The sequence below is a fragment of the Vigna unguiculata genome, chromosome 10, assembly GCF_004118075.2.
Source record: "Vigna unguiculata cultivar IT97K-499-35 chromosome 10, ASM411807v1, whole genome shotgun sequence".
Taxonomy (NCBI): Eukaryota; Viridiplantae; Streptophyta; class Magnoliopsida; order Fabales; family Fabaceae; genus Vigna; species Vigna unguiculata.
Window position 1 is genome coordinate 10671716 of NC_040288.1, and position 26618 is coordinate 10698333.

General features: G+C 30.1%; 1 protein-coding gene across 1 annotated transcript; it reads right to left on the bottom strand.

The window, feature by feature from the left end:
• Nucleotides 1–4580: 4580 nt before the first annotated feature.
• On the bottom strand, nucleotides 4581–6123 carry LOC114165221. The gene is made up of 3 exons (XM_028049881.1): nucleotides 5289–6123; nucleotides 5000–5143; nucleotides 4581–4823 (listed from the first exon to the last, which is right to left on the bottom strand). Exons 1-3 carry the CDS (start codon nucleotides 6102–6104, stop codon nucleotides 4581–4583), a joined length of 1203 nt encoding a protein of 400 aa, XP_027905682.1. The 5' UTR covers nucleotides 6105–6123.
• Between the last annotated feature and the right edge of the window lie 20495 nt (nucleotides 6124–26618).

Sequence of the window (26618 nt, forward strand, 5' to 3'; positions counted from 1 at the left end):
CGTATATGGTCATTCATCTAATAATCTTGTAGATGTTTCAAAATATGGAGAAAACATGTCAATTCGATAAGACTGAAAAGAAAAGGCAAAGTAATAGAACATTCACAATAAAATGTCCATACCATATAAGAAAAAGATATTGTGTTGATCATGGTGATGATTTGTTCTTAGATGAAGATGTATGATCTTTCAAATTTTAAAGCAGGTAAATTTATACGTATATGAAAATGATTACTAGTTTTATATATGGTGGATCACTAAAAGATGATATATTCAGCGTAACTAAATTTTAAATTGTTGTTGGTTGTCTCTTTTCAGTTCGTTGTATTAGGTGTTTGTTATTGTATTTAAACCTAAATTAACATGTATTGACATAGTTTTACAGATCTACAAAACTATTTGGAAGTTTTGTAACTATTTGTAGATGTAAAAACAACTTGATTGATCTTTTGTTTGGGCAAACTTCACATGGTTTCAGTTTTGTAGTTTATTTTTTTTAAATAGCAACATTCTAATATTATAAGACAATATGTTTTGGCTTAATTTATGCTTAAAAGATGAAAAATAAAATATCACTCATACAAATTAAAGAAAAGCAAGTTTATTCAAATAAACAGGTAAGAAAGACAAAAAGAATATAATTTTAATAACACTAATTAGTGGCACTTAAGACATGGCCTATATAAACAAGAATTGTACATAGTGAGAATTATAATATATAGTGTTGATTGATTATGCTTGATATTCCTTTTATCACTATTCATAGTATTTTAGTAAGAAATAAAATGATATTTCTATATGATTTAAATATATTCTAAATACCTCTAAATTAATATAAGTTAATTATATTTTAAGATTGTACTGTAGAACTTGATTTGTTGTGTCCTTGAATGTTAAAATACTAGAAACAACAATGTTTATAGCATAGCTATTACAAACAACTTAACTTAGCCTTTTTTATCACTATAAACAACGAATTCAACACATAACAATGGAAGGTTGTGTTTTTCTTAATGGGCAAGTGCGATGATTGTGATATCATTTATATCAAATTTTGGAAAATTAACTTCTAAATAATTCAATGAAACAAAGATTATAAGGCATTTATCATCTTAAAAACACATATACATGTTTCTTAATGTAATGTGACTCAGTAAAAATGGACAACATAAAACTAGAATGAAAAACCGTGAATGTACGTCAACCAATTTATTTCAATAATTTTATTTTTATAAAAGATAAACATGCACAAAGAAAATCATTGCCATCTACTTTTAAGAAAAAAAGGGTTATCCAAAGAGAAATTGCCATCTTCGTTAAAGAGAGACCATAAAGTTTTGTAAATCAATCATATAAAAACTTCATGGACTCTAAAACAATATCACTCGTTTTCTGGTTAAAAGGTTATGAAAAAGGAAAAAAACAAACATGATTCTTTATTCCTTGAATTTATACTATTTTGATTGTTTTGAAATTTTGTCTCGGGTATAGGGTCGAACGTCCAATTAAAATAATTTCATGGTCTGTTGACTCTAGTGTTTTCCTCTCTGTCCTAGGGTAATCTATTAGCCAACCGATCATGGGGTACCTGTTAAAGGTGCTCTAATGTTAAAGTAAGCTCAGGTTCGATCAGTTAAAACAATTAAAGCTATAATAAAAATTTAATGAATGCCCAAACAACCATACATTTGACCTGTAAATATGGTTTTCTCCTTGAGATTTTTATTAGGGATGAATTAATTCAGTCCAATTTCCTTTAAACATTATTATTGACATATTTATGTTAATTAGATGTTTAGTTGATTTTATTAATGACCGATTAGTTTTTTCCACATCCGAGCGGTTGGTTATACTTCATTCCGCAAGGTTTGTACCGTCGGTGCATATACTACAACTTACTACAACTTTATTCACCTGTTTTGACGCTTCCAAGTATTTACAAGAGAGAGAAACTTCTATTCTTAACTTAATCTTATCGTAAATAATATGATAAAGTGCATGCTCATTTAACACCTATCTTGAAACATCTTTAAGTGGCATGACCTCTACCATTAATTCATAAGTTATCCATCTTCAAATTATCTTTTCTCCCTTTCCAATTTTGAATTGAATGTTATTTCCTTGTCAAATTTCTCATACTCTTTATAAACACATAATATATGCATATATATATATATATATATACTTACATATACATACATACACACACATACATGTATATATATATATATATATATATATATATATATATATATATATATATATATCATGTTCTTTCATTTGTTTAGGCAACTTTTCACACTAGTATAATTAAATAGATTTAACTTATGTCCAATTGCATTCTTGTAGCAATTTCTATCTTATCTTTTCTTTATATCATTATGCTCTTATTTTTGTATTCTTGCTCTTATTCCATTCTCACATGGAAACTTTCACAATTAATCCTGTGAATTAAATATATATTTAGTTGTGAGTATCTTTGACATTCATGTTGTTTATTTTATATTTTTAAAAATATAAGAAAATTGAAATTTCAATACTAAATCAAGCTAAAACAAATTTAGACATTAATCAAGAATACTCTGCCTAGAAAAATACTGTTAGCCCAAACCTTAGTCTCAAATAAAAAAAAAATTATATCAAACACCTTTGAAATCCACCCATCATATCACAATTAACATAAAAGCATTTCTTAAAAATACTAATTGTCCTTCCATCTCATACAAAAACAAGGATGATTTACTTGAACTTGAACCAACAATAGTGGAAAAAAAGTAACTTGCATCAAGAAATGATTGTTTAACATAAAAAGAACAGGACGTAAAAAATGTGCAATGATATTTTTTTAATTAAAATCAATTTTTTTACGTGCACCTCCCACGGTTCATTAAAAATTTTATGATATACGTCATTTGACAACATTGGTTGTCATAAATTTTAAGATATACATCGAATGTTTGACATAAATTTGTTTATATTTCTACACAAAATCTTGTTCTTCCTCACTTCTCCCTCGCGTTTACGAAATTTTGGCTATCTTCCTTGGTTGTTGCTTCAGCGAGTGTGTTCTTAGGTACATTGGTGATCTAAAGTGTATTTTTCTTTCATCTTAGTGAGTGGTTGTTTCTAGTTGATTGGGTTGTAGGTTAAAATTTTTCATGGAGGTTAATGATCTAAACTTCCATTTAATCTTTTAAATTTATATTGTGGTTATTTTAGGGAATCTCAATCATGATAATGTATAAATGCTTTTATTAAATTTTGTTGTTTTGATAACGTGTTATATCAATGTTTAAATTCGATATTGTGAATATCGAAATTAATATTTTAAATTAAGTTAAATAGATTAAAGTAATTATATTTTTTAAATTAAATTTAAAATTTTGGGATAGTAAAAATTATAAGGACTACTTAAGTATTTAAGTCATTAGGAGTGACTTCATTATTAAGTCCTTACTTCATTTACAAGGGATTGTAATAAATTTATGTATCTAGTTGATAAGAATATTAATATATATGAGTAGTTTCAATACATAAGATAAATAATAGAAGGTCATGCAACATTTCAAACTTTTATAAAAATTTAAATAATTCAATATCGTATATAAATCAATATCAATATTATTATACACTAAAATTATTATTAAAAAATATGTATTTATTTAGATAGATCATGAAATAGAGGATCATCTATTCATTTTCAATTTTTCATTTATTTCCTTTTCCTAATGTTCATTTTGGTGTGATTTGCACCTCACTCTACACAAGTCTTTTTTCTTCTTCTCGGATTGAAATTGGCACTTGATTTTAAATTATAAGCTCTATTAGTAGACTACATTTTCTTAGTGTATTGTTAGCTTAACAATAACTATATACCAAATAATGCATCAACCAAACACTATAACACAAGTAAAACCATCACAAACTAAGCTGGGGGTTAAAAGTAAACCAACAATAATACTCATAGTAATAACTTGGAATAAATTTGCAAGTAAACCAACACTATTTTCAAATTAAATATGAAAAAAACATAAATCTAGCAATGATGCATTAAGAATGTTAATTTCGTAAAAGGATATATAATTTATTATAAAATGTATTACAAATTAATATAACAAGTGTATAAGATTTAACGTAATATCTATAGGATTAACTGTCCTAGATATTTTGAATTCCCTTTTACAAAAGTGAATTGTAGGGATCCCTACATAGATGTAAAAAAATATCTTGGATAATACGAGAGAAAACATATTCATTTTCAGCTTTTGTGTTTATTCCTTTCCCTTAATCTTCAGTTTGGTGTGATTCGTAATTAACTATACTCATTCTTTTGTTATTAATGGATTCAAATTGACATTTGGTTCACAAAAATCTTTATTTTTAATGTACAAGCTCAATCAGCAAAAAAATGATTGTATACCATTTAACCCACCAAGAGAACATGATCATAAACCAGGTAAAGGATTAAAAGTAAGACAACATTAATACATATAGTGATGATCTAGAATTGGTATTGATGTATTACGATTATTCTATAAATTATATAAGTCATTACAGAAAGATAAATAACTACTTTCACATCAAATTTCCTTCAAATACTTGTTTGGTATTTGGTCTGCCAAGTAAATGTAGAAATGCCCCATAGCTCCGGTACGAAACTTGTTTTCATATACGGATTCCAGTGTTAGAATTTCACCATCTTCGATCATGATAGAACCGGGTTTAGGATAACAAACTGACATTCCAACTAGGTAACCCTTTTCATTTCCTGCTTCTTTTCCAGTTCCGTATTTTGGATTTGAAGTGCATAAAACCCTTCCATCCTAAGTTAAGCATAATCGTAAATATAGAGATGATTCAATAAACTTTTTAATTTCTTATAAAGATATAAAAATATGAACAAAATTTATTCCTAATGAATATATGAATTACACAAAATGTAATGTAAGTTTATCTACATGATACAACTTATATGGGAACAACAAATATCAAATTTTACCTGTCCATACAGAGTCACATTGACAACACCGGTGTGCATATGAGCAGTGCCATATATAAGATAACCACCTTTTGTCATTGGGATGTTTGCTTTCTTAACATGAGGGATGTCATTGTCATGATTTCTTGGGATCGTATACTCTGCCTATAACAAATTGAGAAATTTACTTTACTCACATACCAACGAAAAAAGTAATTAATAGCCTAATACTTTTGTTTGGAAAATAAATGAGTTTCAAAAGTTTGCTTATGATTTGTAAGGTATTGTATGTATTAAGTAAATGATCTACCTGACAATCATGAATTGGTGTAGAACCATTTGATCTTACACGATCAGTTGAATCAAGTATATAGAACTTAAGAGGCACTTGTTGTTCATCCCAATCAACCCACTTTATTTTGTATCTTAGGGAAAGCTTTCTCGTTGGGCCACGAAAACCATTTCTTAATTTGCATTGTACGTTATCTTGACAACAAAAGAGTCCTCCTTTATAATTTCTAGGCAACAATTGACCATTAATGCCCGTTGTGACATTGTAAAAGTCCTTTGGGAGATTCATAAGCTTACACCTACACTCTATACAACCTTTTCTATCTTGTGTTCCACGTGTATCAATAACCATGATGCTAAACAACCATTTTTCTTTAAACCCATGCTTTATTTTTGTAGGATTCCCTAATTCAACTGCAAAAGGATCTGGAAGATTTGAAGATGTTCCTCGTGATTCTGCTCCCCAGCCCCAATAATGTGGAAGCAAAAAACCTTGGCATGCACCATCATTTCTTTCAAATTCGATACCATTGCGAAGGTCGTGAGATTGTTTAATGTACTGTGACATGGTAATGTTTTCAATGTATTTTACAGCAAACCAATGATGAAGGTAAGTTTCATACAACGGTACTGAATTACCATCTTCATCAACTACTTCAACATCAAAACTCTTGACCCCAATGTGACCCCTTGGAATGTCAATATCTAATAATGTTTTCACCACAATTTTTCCTGGTCCCACTTCAAAGTTTTCAGACAAAAAAGTAGCTGACTTTATATGATTTTCATCAGGCTCTAAAACGACTGAGTGAGTTGTGTCAAATAGCAACATCATTATTGAAAATAAAATTACTGCTCCTCTAGGGATAGTCCTCATATGAACCTACAGAAAAATTGTTTCCATTAGCCATGACAATATGCGTATATGGTCATTCATCTAATAATCTTGTAAATGTTTCAAAATATGGAGAAAACATGTCAATTCGATAAGACTGAAAAGAAAAGGCAAAGTAATAGAACATTCACAATAAAATGTCCATACCATATAAGAAAAAGATATTGTGTTGATCATGGTGATGATTTGTTCTTAGATGAAGATGTATGATCTTTCAAATTTTAAAGCAGGTAAATTTATACGTATATGAAAATGATTACTAGTTTTATATATGGTGGATCGCTAAAAGATGATATATTCAGCGTAACTAAATTTTAAATTGTTGTTGGTTGTCTCTTTTCAGTTCGTTGTATTAGGTGTTTGTTATTGTATTTAAACCTAAATTAACATGTATTGACATAGTTTTACAGATCTACAAAACTATTTGGAATTTTTGTAACTATTTGTAGATGTAAAAACAACTTGATTGATCTTTTGTTTGGGCAAACTTCACATGGTTTCAGTTTTGTAGTTTATTTTTTTAAATAGCAACATTCTAATATTATAAGATAATATGTTTTGGCTTAATTTATGCTTAAAAGATGAAAAATAAAATATCACTCATACAAATTAAAGAAAAGCAAGTTTATTCAAATAAACAGGTAAGAAAGACAAAAAGAATATAATTTTAATAACACTAATTAGTGGCACTTAAGACATGGCCTATATAAACAACAATTGTACATAGTGAGAATTATAATATATAGTGTTGATTGATTATGCTTGATATTCCTTTTATCACTATTCATAGTATTTTAGTAAGAAATAAAATGATATTTCTATATGATTTAAATATATTCTAAATACCTCTAAATTAATATAAGTGAATTATATTTTAAGATTGTACTGTAGAAGTTGATTTGATTTGGCCACATTGAATGCCAACAAACACTTTTGTGATCCATGCTAATCATGTGTGGGTAGTAATTAGAGAGAAGGTACAAAGTTTCGAAAGAACTTGTACTATAGTGAATGAGGGTAGACACCAAACAATGAGGTTCACGTGTGAGCAAATGCACATAAATTGGTTTAGTGAATCTGCATAATCTCAAAACTGTGAAAGTATGTTGTTTGTGTTCTTTGAAAAAGAGTTGAATAGGTTCATCATTGAACCTAGTTTGCAAAGCCTAAAACTGAAGGAAAGAATTGGGTTTAGTCTTTTGGCCAACCTTTTAATGCAAATATGTTTTGAATCTTTTTTAGTTTCCTTTTGTTCTAGGATAAACAAGGTCTATAGTTGGGTGTGTCGATAAGTGTCCAATATGAGATAATTTTAAGATTAATTTTACAGTTATATTGTTTTGATTTTAATGAATTTGTGTATAAATTATCCCGATTTAGCTTGTTTTGTAGTTTCCAATATCAATAGAGAGTCAAAGTGCAAAAATAAAGTAAATGGATGAATTTAAAGCAATTATGAGCAAAACTGAGTAATTGAGCGGCAAAGTTGAGGCTTGAGCCACATTGGCTAACCCATAGCAAATGGAAACCTCAAACATTGAACCTGATGCTAAGCCATGAAGACACCTTCTTCAGGAAGTTATCTTATTAGTTGCAGCACCAAAGCATGAGACCTGAGCCATAAAGGAAACCCACTTAGGGAGGAAACCTCTACAGTTTGAGCCTGAAGTATAGTCCTAAGCACTATCCTGGACAATTTCTAAAAGTAGAGTTACACCCCTGTTTAGAAAGACATTTTGTAAGGGTTCTTTTAAGAGACTCTTAGAGAGCTCTTGTAGGCACTTTCCCTTGTACTTAGTAAACATTATTTAAGTGAAAAAGAGATGATGGCACTTCCATGTGTTATATGTTCTCATCTAGTATGAGGAGCAAAATCTCTTTAAGTGTTAAAGTAAAGATGTAACCCCTTTGGAACTCTCTTATATTGGTACTATTTTATTTATCAAAGTATTTTTTCATTACATATTAGATAAATTGATCACTAGTCTTATTCCATTTGGTTGGAATTAAGTGGGAACTGGTTCCATTTTGTGGTGCAACTAATTCTTCTCCTGCTTTTAGATGCTAGGAATAGATCTAAGGCTCTAGCTGGTTATAGAGTCCTGATCTTAATGCAAGTGATTCATTTAAGCAATCACTAAGGTATCATATTGAAGTTTGATGATCCTAGGTTATAGGTGTGAGGAATGGACCTAGAGTTACATTTAAAGAGAACTCTCAGGACATGACTGATTGTATCTTTGAAAATATCAACTTAATCAATACAAGAGATGAACAAGGTGGTGAAATCTGGCTTCAACACGTCTTTTAGCTTTGAAATCAAGCCTTACTCAAATATATTTTTAATCCAATTTTATTGTTTTAGATCAATACAAATTTTCACATTAAATATGTTCTTATATTTTCTATGCAACTAAAACATTGTTTTGTTCAACTCAAACTAGATAGATCTTGTGTTTTCTACCAAGTCATTATGGATACGACACTTGTACTACAAACTATCTAGTATACTTGCTGGAAAAATTGATTACATTAAACCATCAACACCGAACAAACACAAGTTGTGTAGTTGGACAGACGTGAGCACTATGTGCTTCGTTTGACAAACATAAGTGTTGTTCACATGCACCGTCTGATAAAAATTTTCTTAAACAAACACAAGTATACCAAATCAGATAAGCTTTTGTTTGAACAAATAATAAGTATACTTTGTGTAATACACGTAAGTCTAAGTATTTCATACAACTTTGTCAGGCCATGAACTTGGCTCTAAAGATGAAGATAAACCACATGCCTTGGCACGTGAAGATCTACGATATTCCATAACTGGTTCTAAAGAAGCCACACACAACGCCAAGTTAAAAGCATTTAATGCATCTCAAAGCAATATCAAAGGAAGTGATTGAAACATCTTCAAGCAAACAGTGGAAGACAAGAAAATTCTTAAACTTTTAAGTTTCTAGTAAACAAACTCGTATTTTCTCTCTTGAATTGCAACAATTACAACTACAGATAATATCATACTAATATACCAAATGTTTTCAAAAACTTTACTCTCGTATGGAATAGACTTTTTATTTTTGTTTGTTTCACCTCAAAAGATTAGCTTTCAAAAAGTCTCCTCACCAACAATAAATTACCTTCACAAAGGAGGATTTCCTTCACAGAGTCTACAACTTCTTTACTAGGTAAAGAATGAGTTTTATCCTAGCTTTCAATACCTTGATCCTTTAAACTCATTGTTCTTTTATTGGGATACTCTTTAGAATATTGATATCTACCAAAACATTTACAGCACTAAAGATATCTAACTCTAGATTCGTTAGAGTCTGTAGGAAAACAATATTTTTGCTTAAAGCAATTAGGATAATAGCTTTGAGCGAACTGCATTTTTTTTACGCTTTAAAACGGGCAGAAAACCTCTCGCTCAACATGCTTACACTCTAATACCTTTGTGTTAAATCTAAGTTCAACGGATCTTGTGTTTGGTTTTGATTGTGTATTTAAACAACTAAGTGTAAAATATAATTTTATGTGTATATTAAATCATGTTAAACACTAAATGTTCAATTTGTATGGATGAACATATACAAGCATCGTGCATATGTTTTTCATATAATCAATTTTTGCTAGAATATATGTAAAATGCGTATACTTAATCTAATAATTTTTTGTATAAAAATATAATAAGTATATTTCACCTAAGACACGCAAGTCTTAAATATTTCATGATACATATCGAACTAATAAATTCTTATTTTATTTTATATATATATATAATAATTATTTAACGATGCTTTAAAATACTAGTAATAAAAATATCAGCCTAAACAAAGTAGTAAAGTAATGATAGTGTTTCGTCTTTGAACAAGAGTCCTCTTAGGTGAATAGGGTAAGTTCGTGGACAAAGTTCCTAACTTACCAAAACTTGTATATGTAACGTCTCATTTAATAGATAAATTCAATTAAATAAAATGTTGCATAAATCATAATATTCGAAGAACACAAGACTTAAAGTATAAAGGATAATATAGTCATCCAAGTATACCAGAAGGAAAACAAGGAACTACATGATGTCAGGAACAAAATACAAGAATTTCAACAGCTAACCACAATCTTGCTCATAGAACAAGAGATTACAATATAATAAAAGTTCTTCACAACATGAGTCCAACATCAACTCATGACCATCAAGTTGCAGCATCCCCATTGTCACTGCGATCATCAGGGGTTCCAATATTTGCTCACACTACGGAATTGGTGATCATTGCAAAAAGGAAAAACCACACAAGAATACAGACACAAGCAAGAAAGGTAAGCTAGAGTAAAAAGGTTTATCATACAAATAAGCATACAATTTAAAAGCCAAGAACACATAAATCAACCAAGTATGTGATTGCAAACAAGCAAGACTCTAAGACTCAATTATTTGGATACATATAATCGGTCAGATTCACCGAATGTTTGCACTTGTGGTGGCCTCTACTACTCTACAAAGCCATTGCTAATGGGTTTCACCCTACCACACACAAGGTTAGCCTTCAAACATCTAAGGCCATTATCCTGCCAAAGACTAGGGCCTGCTACTACTCCACCACTTGAGTCAGTACGCTTTACGTGAGACTAACTAACTCTTTAGAGTTTCAAGATGCAATCCTTACCTAATTATATACATTGAGGCACCACCACGAAACCTTACTGAGAGGCTCATGGAATTACGTCCATCACATGAGGCACCACCATGAGCTCTCACCAAGAGGTCCATGGAATTACATTCATCCCATAAGGCACCACCATGAGATCTCACCAAGAGATTCATGGAATTACGTCCAACCCACACCATAGCCATGTCTCACCAACCAATCTTAGATTTATCATGCATACCAATCTCATGCCAATATTGAACCAACCAATCAACCATGATCCATACATTTTCTCATACCAAGCTCATAAATTCCAGTCCATATCATCAGATATTACATGCATATTTCCATACTTCCTACTTTAAATAGGGTAGGCCCTTAAACATTGGGGCAGGAATAAAGTGGGCCTTACACTCTCCTCAACAACAAAAATTTTTGACCTCGAAAATTAAGATATACCAGAAAATAAATGTGGATATGACTTCCTCATATCCTCCTCTAACTCCCAAGTAGAGTCACCTGTCCTCTAGTCCTAAATGACTTTGACAAGACTAACTGATTTTCCCCAGCATTCCTCCACGCGACGATCCTCCAAAGCAACGGGTGGTACTTCCATCGTAAGATCCTCCCTAATATGTACATCCTCTGCTTCCAACACGTGAGATAGGTCAAACACATACTTCCTTAACTATGAGACATGAAATACCGATGGAGATTGGCCAACTGAGGAGGCAAAGCAATCTCATAAGCCATAGGCCTAATCCTCCTCGAGATTTGATAAGGGCCAAGAAACTTAAGAGAAAGCTTCCTTGAGTGGATAGCCCTTTCCCACACCAATGGTTCAGCTCACCCTCAAGAACACGTGATCTCCAGCCACGAATTCCAAAGGTCTCCTCCTTTGGTGTGTATAGCCTTCTACCTACTCTAAGAGGCCTGCAACCTATCAATCTTGATACAAACACATACTTCCAACAACTCTGGCCCAACCAACATTCCTTCCCCATCTTGATACCAACACAGTGGGGTCTTGCACTTCCTGCCATAAAGGGCCTCATATGGTGTAATGCCGATGCTTGCATTGAAATTATTATTGTAAGTGAAATCTATCAAAGGTAAGACTTCATCCCACGCACCCAAATGATCCAGCACGCATGGTTAACTTGCTACCCAAAGCACTTTTCAAAGTCTGCCAGAAACGAGAAGTCAACCGCAGATCTTTATCTGAAACTATGCTCGACGGTACCCCATGCAATCTCACTATTTCTTTAATGTACAACTAGGCCAACTTGGCCATAGACATCCTCAGGTTCATTGCCAAGAAATGAGCATTCTTGGTCAATTGGTCCACCACAACCCAGATCGTATTGTGACCTCTAAAGGTTCGTGGCAAATGGGTCACAAATTCCATAGCTATACTATCCCATTTCCACACCGGTATGTCCAAAGGCTATAGAATTTCACTAGGCATCTGATGCTCTACCTTCGCCTTCTGACATGTTAAACAGGTAGATACAAATTGAGCCACATCCTTTTTCATGCCTTGCCACTAGAAAGCCTCCTTAAGATCTTGGTACATCTTAGTCATGTCAGGATGCAAGCTAAGACGACTCTTGTGCCCTTCCTCAAGGATCAACCTTTTAACCTCAGCATAATCTGGTACACACACCCTGCCTCTGTATCTCAATACACTATCACTACCCAAGGCAAACTCCTTTGCTCCATATGACCCAAGCAATTCCCTCACTCCTTTCAAACTGGCGCACACCAACTGCTTTTCCTTGATTAAGTTTAGAAAGTCACTAGATATAGTTAGGTTACTACACCTAATGCACTCAGATCCCAACTCAACATGCAACTTCATATCTCTGAATTTCTCTAGCAGTTCCATCTCCTTGATCATAAGTTGTGCAGTATGCATTGTCTTCCTACTTAAGGCATCTGCCACCACATTCGCCTTTCCCGGATGATATAGCAGTTCAAAATCATAATCCTTCAAGAACTTCATCCACCTCCTTTGTCTCATGTTCAGCTCCTTTTGATCAAACAGATACTTGAGGCTCTTGTGATCACTGAACACACGAAACTGGGCACCATAAAGATAGTACCTCTAGATCTTCAAGGCAAAGACTACTGCTGCCAACTCTAGGTCATGAGTGGGGTAGTTCTTCTCATGCACCTTAAGTTGCCACGAAGCATATGCCACCACCTTCTTCTCCTGCATCAACACACATTCAAGCCCATGATGAGAGGCATCATAGTAAACCTCAAAGGGTTTGCTAACAGGATTATGTTGAGCACCTTCGTCATGTGTGTATTTCATAGCTTTTATTGTATGAATATGTCAATGAAAGTTGGATAATTCCGTATAATAAATTCTTTGTAAATGTTTCGCTCGAGGTCTCTACTCATCGTAAAGTTCCAGTAATTGCTTCATTCCCAATCTTGGAAAGTGCTCATATATTCAACTCTACAAAAAAAGTGCAAATATATTTCAACAATCAAACAATAAACATGAAATAACCTAAAGACATTTTTGTACTAGTAACATTCTCCTACTCCTCATGAATACCAATTTCTCCATGATGATCCCCCCTTCTACGACCAAATATCGTAGCTCTACGTTTATGATCCTACTGCTTAGAAGCCTTAACATGTGGAGAACTCTTAGCACTAGGTATAAAAGTTCATCATGTTCTAGCCATATTTGTAATAAACAAATTCAAAAAAATATTAAAATTAATTATCATTAAAAATTAGAACACAACATATTTCAAAAATAAAAAATATAAATCAAATATTTCATAAATCTTAAAAGGGTTAAATATGTTTTTGGTCCTTCAAGTTTCAGTGAAATTTGGAATTAGTCCCTCATCAAAACTTTTGACCAATTTAGTCCTTCATCTTTCAAAATGCGTGAATTTAGTCCTTTTAACCAAATTTTGTTAAGTTTATTTGACGTTTCAATCGTATTTCATGATAGTATTTAAATTATTTACATTATTTGACACATTTTTGCTTCAATGTTAGTTTAAATACTATCATGAAATGCGCTTGAAACATCATATAAACTTAACAAAATTTGGTTAAAAGGACTAAATTCACACATTTTGAAAGATGAAGGACTAAATTGGTATAAAGTTTTGATGAGGGACTAATTCCAAAATTCACTGAAACTTGAGGGACCAAAAACATATTTAACCCATCTTAAAAATAATAAAATAAAAAATAAAAAATATAACTCAATTAACCGGATGTTGATATTCGGAATGACCAATGTCCACATTCGGAATCAACACCACATTCGAAAGTTACACTTCTTAACGAAACTCGATATTCGTAAGCATTATTCGTCGGATGTCGACATCCGGAAGCATCCTTCACCGGAAGTCAACATCCGAAAGCTAGTTTTCAATGGAAGTTGATATTCGCCGCCAAAAGTTAAGTTTCATCGGTTGATTCAATGGAAGTCGAGATCTCGGTCTTGATTCACCAAAAGTCGACATCTCATGCCCATTCTACACTTACGAAAATTGACTTCCGATATGTGTTTCACTCTTACGAAAGTCAACTTCTGGTATTGTTTTTCCAAATCCAAACTTTTTTAACTTTCGAGATTCGTTGCTTTGTGAATTTTTTCAAATATTACAATCACCACACTCTGTGGATTCAAATCATGGATAAACATGGTAAGGTATAAACAAGCACAAATAAATGTTACTTGTGTCAAATGTAAATTAATGGTAAGAATGGATGTAGAGAGGATAGACACGTTGTTGTCACAAAGAGAAACATAAAAATGAGTGTAAGGTTTCGTAGGGCTTGGGGCTGAGGAGTGGGGCAGCGTTAGGGTTAGTTTAAATCTGAGGGGTGAGGTTACTTTATATTAAATAGGAGAGAGGGTGAGGTTACTTTATATTAAATAGAAGAGAGGGTGAAACATGATTGTAGGTGGTTTAGGACGTAATTCCATGAATCTCTAGGTGAGATCTCATGGTGGTGCCTCATTGGTCAAATCTCTAGAGCGTAGTGACTCAAGTGGTGAGAGTAGCAGGAGGCCCTAGTCTTTGGAATGGCCTTAGATGTTTGAAGACTAACCTTGTGAGTGGTAGGGTGAAACCCATTGGCAATTTGCTCTGTAGAGCAATAGAGGCCACCACAAGTGCAAGTATCTAGTGAATCCGACTGATTATATGTATCCGTATAATTGTGTCTTGAGTCTTAGTGTCTTGTTTGCTGATTATCATATGATGGGTTCATGTATGTATCTTTGGCTATAAAATTGTATGCAATTGTATGATAAAACGTTTTTCCACTCTAGCTTACCCTTCTATTTGTTTATATGTTCTATGTGTGGTTTTTCTCCTTTTGCGATGATCATCAATTTATTGATGTGAGCATATGCGAGAACTCCCCGTGGTCATCAGGGTGATGGAGATTTCGCTGCTTAGTTCGTCTTGGGTCAGATCCCACTTCTTCGAGTCATTCTTCTAGGGTTATAGCCCATGTATTTCCTTGCTCTTTGAGGATTTATTTTGAATACGGTTAAACGTTTTTCTCGTATTGTAATGGCATCATGGTGTGCCTTGGTTTCTTTCTTAGTTTATTCTGGATAACTGTAAGGAGTGACAATATACTCCATAACTTTGCTCTTTATCTTATTTTGTGTGACGTTGCATTTAATTAAGGTTATTATTTAATGAGACGTTACAATTTCAGTTTTTAATTTTTATTCATTTATTTATTTATTTAGTTAAGGGTATTATTTAGTCATTTTATATATTTTTTTTAATTTGTATTTAATTTTCTTATTTTTCATTTTTTTTAATTGTATTTGTTACGAGTCCTTTTTTTAATTTAAATTTTTGTTTGTTTTAAAATTATTAATTTGATTTTAATTTGTAACAAACTAAAAAAATAAAAAATAAAACATTTAATAAATAAATAAAAATAATTAAAATTATAACTTACATAAAAATAATAAATATTGTCTTACGGATTTCATTAACCGTGAAACGGATTTCATGAGACATATTTCATGTTAAACAATTAATCTGACCTTACGGATTTCAAATTTTATGAAGTCGTTATTTGTTATTTTTTTAAAATGGTTTTTATTTTAATTTTTATATAATTATATTTAAGTTACTTTTTTTTCTATGGTTAAATTAAATTATGTTTACTTTTTTTAATAATTATGTTTAATAATTAAGTTCAAATTAAATTATATATACAAAATTAGATTATATATATTAAAAAATTAAAAACAAAAACAAATAATACATGTAAGAAAGAAAGAAATTATAAAACAATAAAGCAATAAATTAATAAAATAAACAAATATATAACAAATTAACAAAATTAAAAGTAATAAAAATAATTAAAAAGAACACATTTAGTAAATAAATAAAATAAAATATAACTTATTAAAAAATAAATTAAACAAAATAACAATAAATAAATAAATAATAAATAAAATTAATAAAATAATTATTAATTAAATCATCTTAAATAACTCAAAATAATAGAAAATATAAAGATAAAAGAACACCGAATGTCAAAATATGTAGGACACTAAAACGGATGTTAAAAATCAGTGACAAGAGTTGGTTAGATTTCGAAATCCGATTACTTACTTAATTCAAATTTTGAAATCTCGTAAGTTTTTAAACCAGATTTTGAAATCGAATTTATATCTAAAAATATTGATTTACTTAACCGTAGTTCTAAATCCAATATTTCCCTAAATCAGTTTTCGAAATTCGACAACTTTATGTACCAAATTTCGAAATCCAATGTCTAATGAAACTTTTGTTTGAAATCCGATTAATAATTTTACAAAAGCAAAATCGTGAATGAAAATTGTAATGCACGTACAATATACATTACAATATAAATATATATATATATATATATATATATATATATATATGTATATATATAATCAACAATACATGCTTGTTAAGAAAATTAAAAATAAATGAAGAACAACAAATGAAACCTGTGGATGAGAAAAGATGAATGAAATGTAGGAGAAGAAACTCAAGACAAAAGACAAAATGTCGTTCAAAAGAGAAAACGCAGTTGAGGAAAAAGACTTGTTAAGAAGTAAGAAAGCACGTTGGAGTGGAGCTTATGAGAGTGAATGAGTGAGAATTTGCCCGATCACCAAATGAAGTAAATAAATTAATTACCGCCTACCTATTCAAATGAGAGGGAGATAATCATCACCGATGTGAATATTTGGGGTGTTAAAGAAATGGTGTGCATGGAGAAACTCTCTTAAAGTTCTTAAACTTAATAAGCTTGTATATTTTGATTGGAATTTTGTGTTAGGCTTAAGTAACCACTGATTCTTATTGCACCTCTCTTTTTTCTTTTTGCATCCCTATAAAACCTATCAACCCTAGATTACCACTTATTAAAACTATAATACAAAAGGTAAATATTACCCTTACATTCTTTTATATCGAATTTTGATGGTGTAATTCGAAAAATATTTTCAAATCTAAATATATATATTTTAGATTATACATTTCAAAATATATTCTAAAGATATATTTTAAAAGATACCTTTTATTAAAAAAGTCTTTTGAATTATACATTACAAAATAAAAATTACAAAAATAAAACATGTCGATTTAAGTATTCTAGAAAAGTTTTATATTTGTGGAACATTCAGACATGTATATTTTTATTCTAAATCTAAAAGGACTTTCCGAATTATTTCAAATTGAATATTTTAAAAGATATTTTAGATTTGAAATTATTTTCCAAAACATCCAATATCTTTTTTTTTTATTAATCTTGTGTAGTGATGTCATTGGTCGGGCTTGTGATTCGTCAACTGGCAGAAATGGAGGCAATGATTGCATCGAGGAAAGTCATAACCAAAGTTGAATGGGAAAAAAAGTTCAGTGATGTGAAGATTAGAAGGAAGCATGAGTAAATTGGTAATGAATAACCAAGGCTACGTTGAAGCTCCTGAGAAAATCAAAGTCTTTTTTGCATATGTATTCTTTGGTGTAATCTAACTATAAGTCTATGTTTCACAAGATATAATGAGAAAATAAATAATTATATTAATAAAGATCTCTAAATTCATTATCTTTAAGGTTTTAACCTGAGAATGATGTTAATATCTTATATCATTAAACTTAAATCTTGTGTTGTATCTCAAAATGAGAAACATCATATCTCTCTTTCTCTTAAGCATTGAAGTGGTGCTTGTACATAGAGGAACCACGCATATTTTGAACCTCTCTATTATCACTTTCATAAATATCCACTTTATCATCTTTCTCTTTCTCATTTGTAAATCAATCGAAATTTTCTATTGATTTTTTTTTTATATTTCAAAAGAAGAAAATGTATAGTGAGAAGTAATGTTAAATGGTTGAGAAAAAGTTATGATGTAAATGTACCATTGTCCTTCAAAATGTACTTTTAATATATCATTCAAAATATAAATATTGAAAATAATGTATAATTAAATATTTGGTCTTCATATTTGTTATATAGGTCACTTTAATTTTGTTTTTGTATTTTTTTATATTTAATTAAGTTCTTATTTTCTTAAAATTGTTGAATTTGATTATTTGTATTGGATTGATGTTAACATTGTATCCGTCTATGCCAAGTGATAATTTATGATATTTTTTTTAATTAAAAAAATATAAACTGTCACATGTTAGTCGTGAACGTGATAGTGACATTGACATTACGTGTAAGTGTTAATGTCACATTTCATTTTCAATTTAATCTCTATATTTAAAATTTTGATTCAATTTAGTCACATCTTTTTTAAATTGAGGAATTTGGTCATTGTCCAATAATTTGTCCAACACATTTCAAAATAATATTAAAACTTGATGACAACTTATATATACAAGTTAAAATAATTTTTTAGAGTTTATACTCAAATAAATTCACCTAAATATTCAAATTAGTTTTATTTATTACATTTTTACATAAAACAAATCCTTATTTAAACTTATAATTTGTTTAAAAAACTAAAATATAAATGTAGAGTAATACTTGTAATTGTTAAAAATTTTACTTGTCACATTAAAAAATTAAAAATTATAAGTGTCATTTTACATTTACATTTTTAATATTTTTAAAAAATTATAAGTTTAAAATAGGGATGTTTTAGGTAAAAAAACATTAATTTGAATATTTAGGTGGAGTGATTTAATGTATAAATTCTAAAAAATATATTTTAACATGTATATTTAAGTTGTAATTAAGCTTAATTATTAATTTGGTCTTAAATTAGAGAGGAACCAAATTGCTTCATTTAAAACAAAAATTACGACTAAATTGAATCAAAAGTTTAAATATAGGGACTAAGTTGAAAATAAGCAATGTCATGTAGTAGTAACATGTGGCACTACAACTGTCTTGACACGACATGACATAACACAAGATCGTTTATGTTTTTTTATTCAAATTAAAATTAAAATTAAAAAAATTTAGAAAGAGAAAAAAATACCATGACTTAACACATGGCATGTAAGAACACGACGCTAATGTTAATCTCACATAATAATGACCAAATTGGATCAATTTTAAAAAAAAAGAACAACTTAATTGAACTAAAAAACAATACGAGAATGAAATTAAACCAACCTAACAAATATGATGACCAAATGTATAATTAAGCCTAAAAATAATAAATTAGCATTGCCTTAATGAATACTAAATAAAAAACTATTAAAAATAAATAAGGATAGTATCAATTTAACAAAAATTAACTAAAATAAATATGAAAAATAAATAAGTCAGTGTCAACTTAACATATGCTAATTAAATAAATATTAAAATAAATACCGTTGACTCATCATATGCTAACCTTATTTATTTTTAATAATATATAATTTTTAAAGTTAATGTCCACTAATCCGATGTTAAGTTATATATTATGAATCATTATGCATTCGTGACAATGAATATGAACCGTAGATTATTTTTAATCTAAAGACTCAAATGTAAAGATGATAAATCTTCTTACTCCTAACTTTTTTGCCTCACTTATTGTATAAATTTTGTCACACTTATCTTCTTTATTCACATTCATAAATCTTTTAATAGTCATGTCTTTCGTCGAGACACATCTCTTTCATTTACATTTTTTTCTCATCCCTTTCACCCTCATTCTTCTGTTCATTTCTTTTATTCATACGCAGGGGCGGAACTTAAGCTTGACAGAGGGGAGCCATGGCTCCCCCAAGGTTTTTTTTTCTTTTATATATATATATATATATATATATATATATATATATATATATATATATATATATATATTGTTTATATAATTTAATTTTTAAAATTTTTATTTAAATTTAAAAATCAGGTTTTTCTTCTTGTAATTTATTTTACTTCTTCATTTAATTTCTTTATTTTCGGTACCTCCATCTCTTTTTCTATTTTTTTATTCCAATTTTCATCATCAATCTCTTATCATTTTCAAAATCAAACGGCAACATAACAAAATTGAGGAGTTAAGAAACATTTTGGACCGAACAATTATTTCTTTTGAGTAAGTTCATTTTTTACCCTTTTTTTTTTGAAACAATATGTTTTCCTCTTGTATGTGGCTTTTCTACGCTCTAGGCATATCTTTATGATCATAAAATCATGCTCTAATTGTTGATCAAACTCTCTTTGTGTAGATAGAACTATTTTAGCTTTTGAAGTTATATAGGGAAAGAACAATATTAGGAATCTACTTTAAGATAAGGGAAGCTAATTATTTACAAGGTGTTAATTTTCTTAATATATTGAGTCTTGGTTTTGAGATTTAATTTGGGATATTCATAATTTATCTTTTCCTAAATAGGTGAGAGGTGACAAATTTCTATTAGAAAAATTATGATAAAAAGTAGAAGAATTGTTTCTTTTTACAAGAGGAATATTTGTGATGAAAATGAAAAAAATGCATTTACATCATCTAAACTTGAAAAACTCACGATAATTCAAAAATTGAAGAAAATAAAAAACAACTCTTTAAAGTTCCTAGAGTTACATATAATGAATTTGAAAATGCTTTAGAACGTGATCCGGGTAAACGTCCTCAAACTTGGCAATACCTATCAAATCAAATTAATGAGGTACGAAGGACTTATCTAAAATGGGGTCCATATCAAATGCATCTAGAAAACTATCCGTTGTCTAGTAAAGATGGTTATCCAAGAAGATATCAACACACATGGTTTAGCTTATTTCCTTCATGGTTAGAGTATTCGGTATTTGCTATTAAAAGATGTTGCATATTGTTTATCATACTATCTTTTTAGTAAAAAATCAAGAGGACAACCTGACTCAAATGTTTTCATTGTTACATTGAAGTCTAATTGACATTGAGTTGATTGTCATCAACATGTTTTATCTTTTTTTGAGTGTTTTTTATAGGTTTTAAAAGTTTTTATAGCAAGGACTATGATCATCTATATTGCAAGAGATATTACAACAAACTTTATTTTTTATTCAATTATTCAAGTTTTTAAAGTTACCTATAGTAACTTTTGTTGTTTTTAATATATGATTGTTGATAAATAAACTTTATGTTACACTTTCATATATATATATATATATATATATATATATATATATATATATATATATATATATATATATATATATATATATATATATATATATATATATATATATATATATTATCATTTTTTTTTGGATTCTATTATCATATGTGCTTGTTTTTAATAAAGAAAATAATGTGAGGAAATAATTTTTTTAAATATAAAAAAATTTATGTATAAAAAATATAATTTGGCCCCCCTAAAATTTTGGTCCAAGTTCCGCCACTGTTCATACGCATTTCCTTCATCCATATTCATCCTTTTCATCAATATTCATCTACACTAATCTCCTTCAACCTTTGTAGTATTTTTTCTTTTGCGTTTATGTTTATTGAATGTAGAGGTCTTTTACGTGAAATTTTTTTCAAGTTACTATCATTAGCATCAACCAAATCAATGTAAATTAATTTAACAATAAAAATAGATTTAATTTAGGTTCGATAACCGAAGTTAAATTGAATAAATTTTAAAATAAAAATACATTAGTTTCTGTTTGACTGATGTTGAACTACTTTAATTAAAATATTTAGTCGATGTTACTTAGAGCCAGCCTTCAAAAATTGATACTAACGAATTAGTGTCTTGATTTTGGAGTTGTATGCATGTGTGATGCAAATTTGACGTTAATGACCATGTAGGTTCAACTTTTCTTTATTGGCGTCGGCTTTTAGTCAATGCTAAATATATGTTTTCTTATAGTAATATCTTAATATTTATAACTCAGTTTATAATATAAGCTACTAAAATTCACTTTTTAACATGTTTTATAAGTTCTTTTATGATTTACATATAAGATTTTGTTCAAATAATTACAAATAATATTCGGGTTAAATCCTTTTGACCTGTCTCAAATTTACCTAGAATTTGTATTTGTTCTTGTAGGGTTGACACGTTTGTACAATATCCTTTTGAGATGTATATGCTCTTAATCTGCGATGCTTTCTCCTCTCCAACATCCTTACTCCTGATTTGAGATTTTGTCTCCTCTCCTAGTGCAATGTCGAGGAGGGAGGGGGTGCTTGTATTGCTTGGCGGTATCTACATTTGGTGGTGCGAGTAATTTCCTCAAGGGTGGTATGAGGCTGACATTAAGATTACCGTCAAATATGCGAGCTCGGTTAGCATTGAGTGACAAACAGTGAGTGAAACAAGGTGGTCTTCACTCCTTCATGCATGTTACTCAGGGAGGGGCATATTTCTTTTTTAAAGGTTTCTTCTTAGGTGCTAGTACTTTGGTTTTGACTATGTTATTATAATATCAAAGACAAATGATTTCGTTATTACAATAAAATTAAATGGAATTGCTTTATTGTATTATCACCTTTTAAATTTCAAAATAATTTATAAAGTCTTCTTTTATCTTCATGGTGATCAATAACTATGTATTTCTAACCTTTGTAACATGAATTTAATCTTCAAATATCATATGAGATATGCATAAACTTAATGTGTTTGTGTGTGTGTGTGTGTTTATGTGTGTGCGTGTATGTTTGTGTGTGTGCGCGTGTGCATGTGCATGTGCATACGTGTGTGTGTAGGAATGGCAAACCGGGGCAGGCTACACAGGTCGACATGCACAAAATATGCATGGTGGGCTACGATTTTAGGCTTGCTAGCTCGCATAAGCCCGTAGCTTGTGCAAGCCAAGGACGGGGCGGGGTGGGCTCACTTGCGACCCATAAAAAAAAATCTTGCACTTGTCTATGTTGATTACTTCCTTTTTGGAATTTTACATAGACGTTTCAAATTCTTGTATGAGTGAAAAAAGCTAGTGTTATGTATTTCTGAATGTGCTAAGATTTCAAGGATTTATCGAACATGTCAAAGTACGAATATGTATGTGATGAAAATGTTGGATTATCAATTTATTATTCACTCCCCAAAGTCTTTGCTTAATTTTGTAAACTTGTTAAAGTTTTCCAATTTGTAGGACATTGAAAGCTTTATCATAAGAAATAAATAAAAAACAAAAAACGGGTCGGCCCGTGATCCCACAGGTCAAAACCTATATGGGACGAGCTAGACTTTTGAGCCTGCATTTTCAAAATGGGACAGGCTAGCTCAGCCATATTCTGCATGCCTAGTGCAGGGCAGGCCAACCTAGTGCATATTTTGCAGGCCAAGTGCGAGGCAGGCCTAAACGGGTTGGGTCGGCTGGCATTGTCACCCCTATGTGTGTGCATGTGTATGCGCATGGGTGTGTGCAAGCGTGTGTGTGTGCGTGGTTACCTGGATAAACAACTTTTTAAATGTCTAGCTTCCTTTACCTGGATAGACACTCTTAGGCGCAAATGGTGCTCCATACAAACTCTACTTCACACCTGTTGCTCTACTTTCACATAAAAAACTTTGATCAACAATAAAAACATATCCTAACAATCCTAATCAAACAAAGATTCATCTTAAGTCCTTAAACACCTCATGCAAGCCCAAAACACCCTATGTCCAACAAATTTCTTAAAAGACGAAAAAGAATGATAAAGTATGAACTTATTTAGTTCAAGATTATTATGGAATAGAATTGTAGATCTTAATACCATGAGCCTTATGGTATACTTTGGTCTTCAAATAGATGAAGGATAGAATCAAAAATCTAGAGAGAAGATATAGAGAAAGTTTAGAGAGATAATAAATTTTATAAAATTAACTTATGTTAATAGAAAACCTATTTATAATTTCAACCTTTTATTATTAAGATATTCTACTATCATCTTTTAAAACCACCACTACTCTTACTCTATGACTACTTTTTAGATTCTTACATGAATTAAATATACACAATTTCTAACAGAAAGATGCTAGACATATATAACAAACCTACTCGTACCATTTGCACCATGTGAACCTTCCATGATATCACATGAAAAACAAAGGCCGTATACCTGAACCACTATTAACCACTAGTTAATTTGGATTTATATGTGTGCGTGCATCCAACTTTATTATATAGAATTTCCTAATTATTTGCGTTCTCTAATCTCTATAACCACTCTGAGGATTCTAATGTAGTTAAATTTAAAGCATTAATAAATATTTACGAAAATTTATCGGATTAATAATCCATTATGACGATTAAGATTAATATATGATTTGGGATAAATTGACGAAGTCTTGATCGAAAAATTTATTCAAAAGATTATTATTATTTTTTATCTTGCTTCTTCAATAGTCAACGTCATTTGTATGTACATTTTTCTGACATCATTAGCCAATTAAGTAGTTAGAAAAATGTGAAAATGGTTTACTTTTTATGACTTAAAAGGTTAGCCTTCAAAGTCAATTCCGAATACTTTATTTAAATCCCAATCTATACTTTAGAGTTTGTAATGAAAATTACTTTTTTAATCTAGTTCCTACTCATTTAACAGCTTGATTACGAAGTTTAACTGTTAGCAGATAGCTATATGTAGTCCCATAGTAGTTTCATATCAATTTTTCTAAATTATTTTCAATAAAAAATATGTGGGGTCCACGTATTCTATAAGAACTAATGTAAGATTTAAGTACAATAAGATATAATAAAGTTGACCCTTTAAATAATTAGCAGCAAACCAATTCCTGGCCCTCTTAAGATGGTTTAAACTTTTTATTAAACTCCTAGATGAATTTTGTACAACCAGGAAGTTTAGTTAAATGCGAAGTCATTTTCATAATAGTTAGGGACAATAAAAGTAGATAAAAGTAATTAGGGATAATATTGTGCCATGGTAATCTATCTGCCAACTCATTGGGTACCTGTTAAAGGTGTTTCAATGTTACAATAAGTTTAGGTTTGATTGATTTAAACAATTAATGCTATAATAAAAGTTTAACGACCGAACAATCATACATTTGACCTGTATTTATATCTTTCTCCATGGCCTTTTTATTAGGAAGGACCTAATTACGACCCAATATCCTTTAAACATTCTTAATGGCATGTTTATGTTAATTAGATATTTAGCTTATTTTAATAATAACTGATCAACTTTTTCCACATCTGAGTGGTTGGTTATACTTCATCTTGCACGGTTTGTACTTTGGTACATACAGTACAACTTAATTCATCTATTGAGACACTTCCGAGTATTTACAAGAGAGAAATTTCTATTCTTAACTGAATCTTATCCTGATTCATATGATCAAGTGTATACTCAATTTAACACTTATCTTGAAACATCTTTAAGTGGCATGGCCTCCAGCATTGAATCATAAGTTTTTCATCCTCATATTATCTTTTCTGCCTTTCAATTTTTGAATTGAATATTATTTCCTTTTCAAATTTCTCATATATATTCATGTTCTTTCATTCTTTTAGGCAAGCTTTCACACTAGTATAATTAATTATATTTAACTTGTGTCCAATTGCATGCTTCTAAGAATTTATATCTTATCTTTTCTTTATATCATTGTGCTCTTATTTTTCTTTTCTTGGTCTTTTTCCACTCTCACATGCAAACTTTCACACTTAATCATATGAATTAAATCTATGTTTAGTGATGAGTATCTTTGAGATTCATGTCGTTTATTTTATAATTTTAAAAATATAAGAAAATTCAAGTTTCAATACTAAATCAAGCTAAAACATATTTAGACACTAATCAAGAAAACTCTTAAAAAAAACACCTTTAGCCCAAACCTTAGTCTCCAATAAAAAAAAAATCATTTTATCAAACACCTTTGAAATTCATCCATAATATCACAATTAACACAAAAACATTTCTTGAAAATACTAAGTGTTCTTCCATCTCATACATAACAAGGATGGTTTACTTGAAACTTGAACAACCAGTAGTGGAAAAAGAGTAACCTATGTCAGGAAATTATTGTCTAACACAAAAGAACACGACATAAAATATGTGCAATAATGTTTTTGTAATTAAAATCAATTTTTTTACGTGGACCATCCCAGGATTCATTAAACATTTAATGATATACGTCGTTTGACAACATTGTCCGTCATAAATTTTAAGATATACGTTAGAGGTTTGACGTAAATTTGTTTATATTTCTACATGAAATCCCTTTCTTCCACACTTCTCCTCGTGTTTCCAAAATTTTGGCTATTTTCCTTGGTTGTGGCTCTGACGAGTGTGTTCCTATGTACATTGGTGATCCAAAGTATATTGTTCTATCGTCTCAATGAGTGGTTGTTTCAGTTTGATTTAGTTGGAAGTTAATAGTTTTCATTGAGGTTAATGATCTAAACCTCCATTTAGTCTTTTAAATTTATA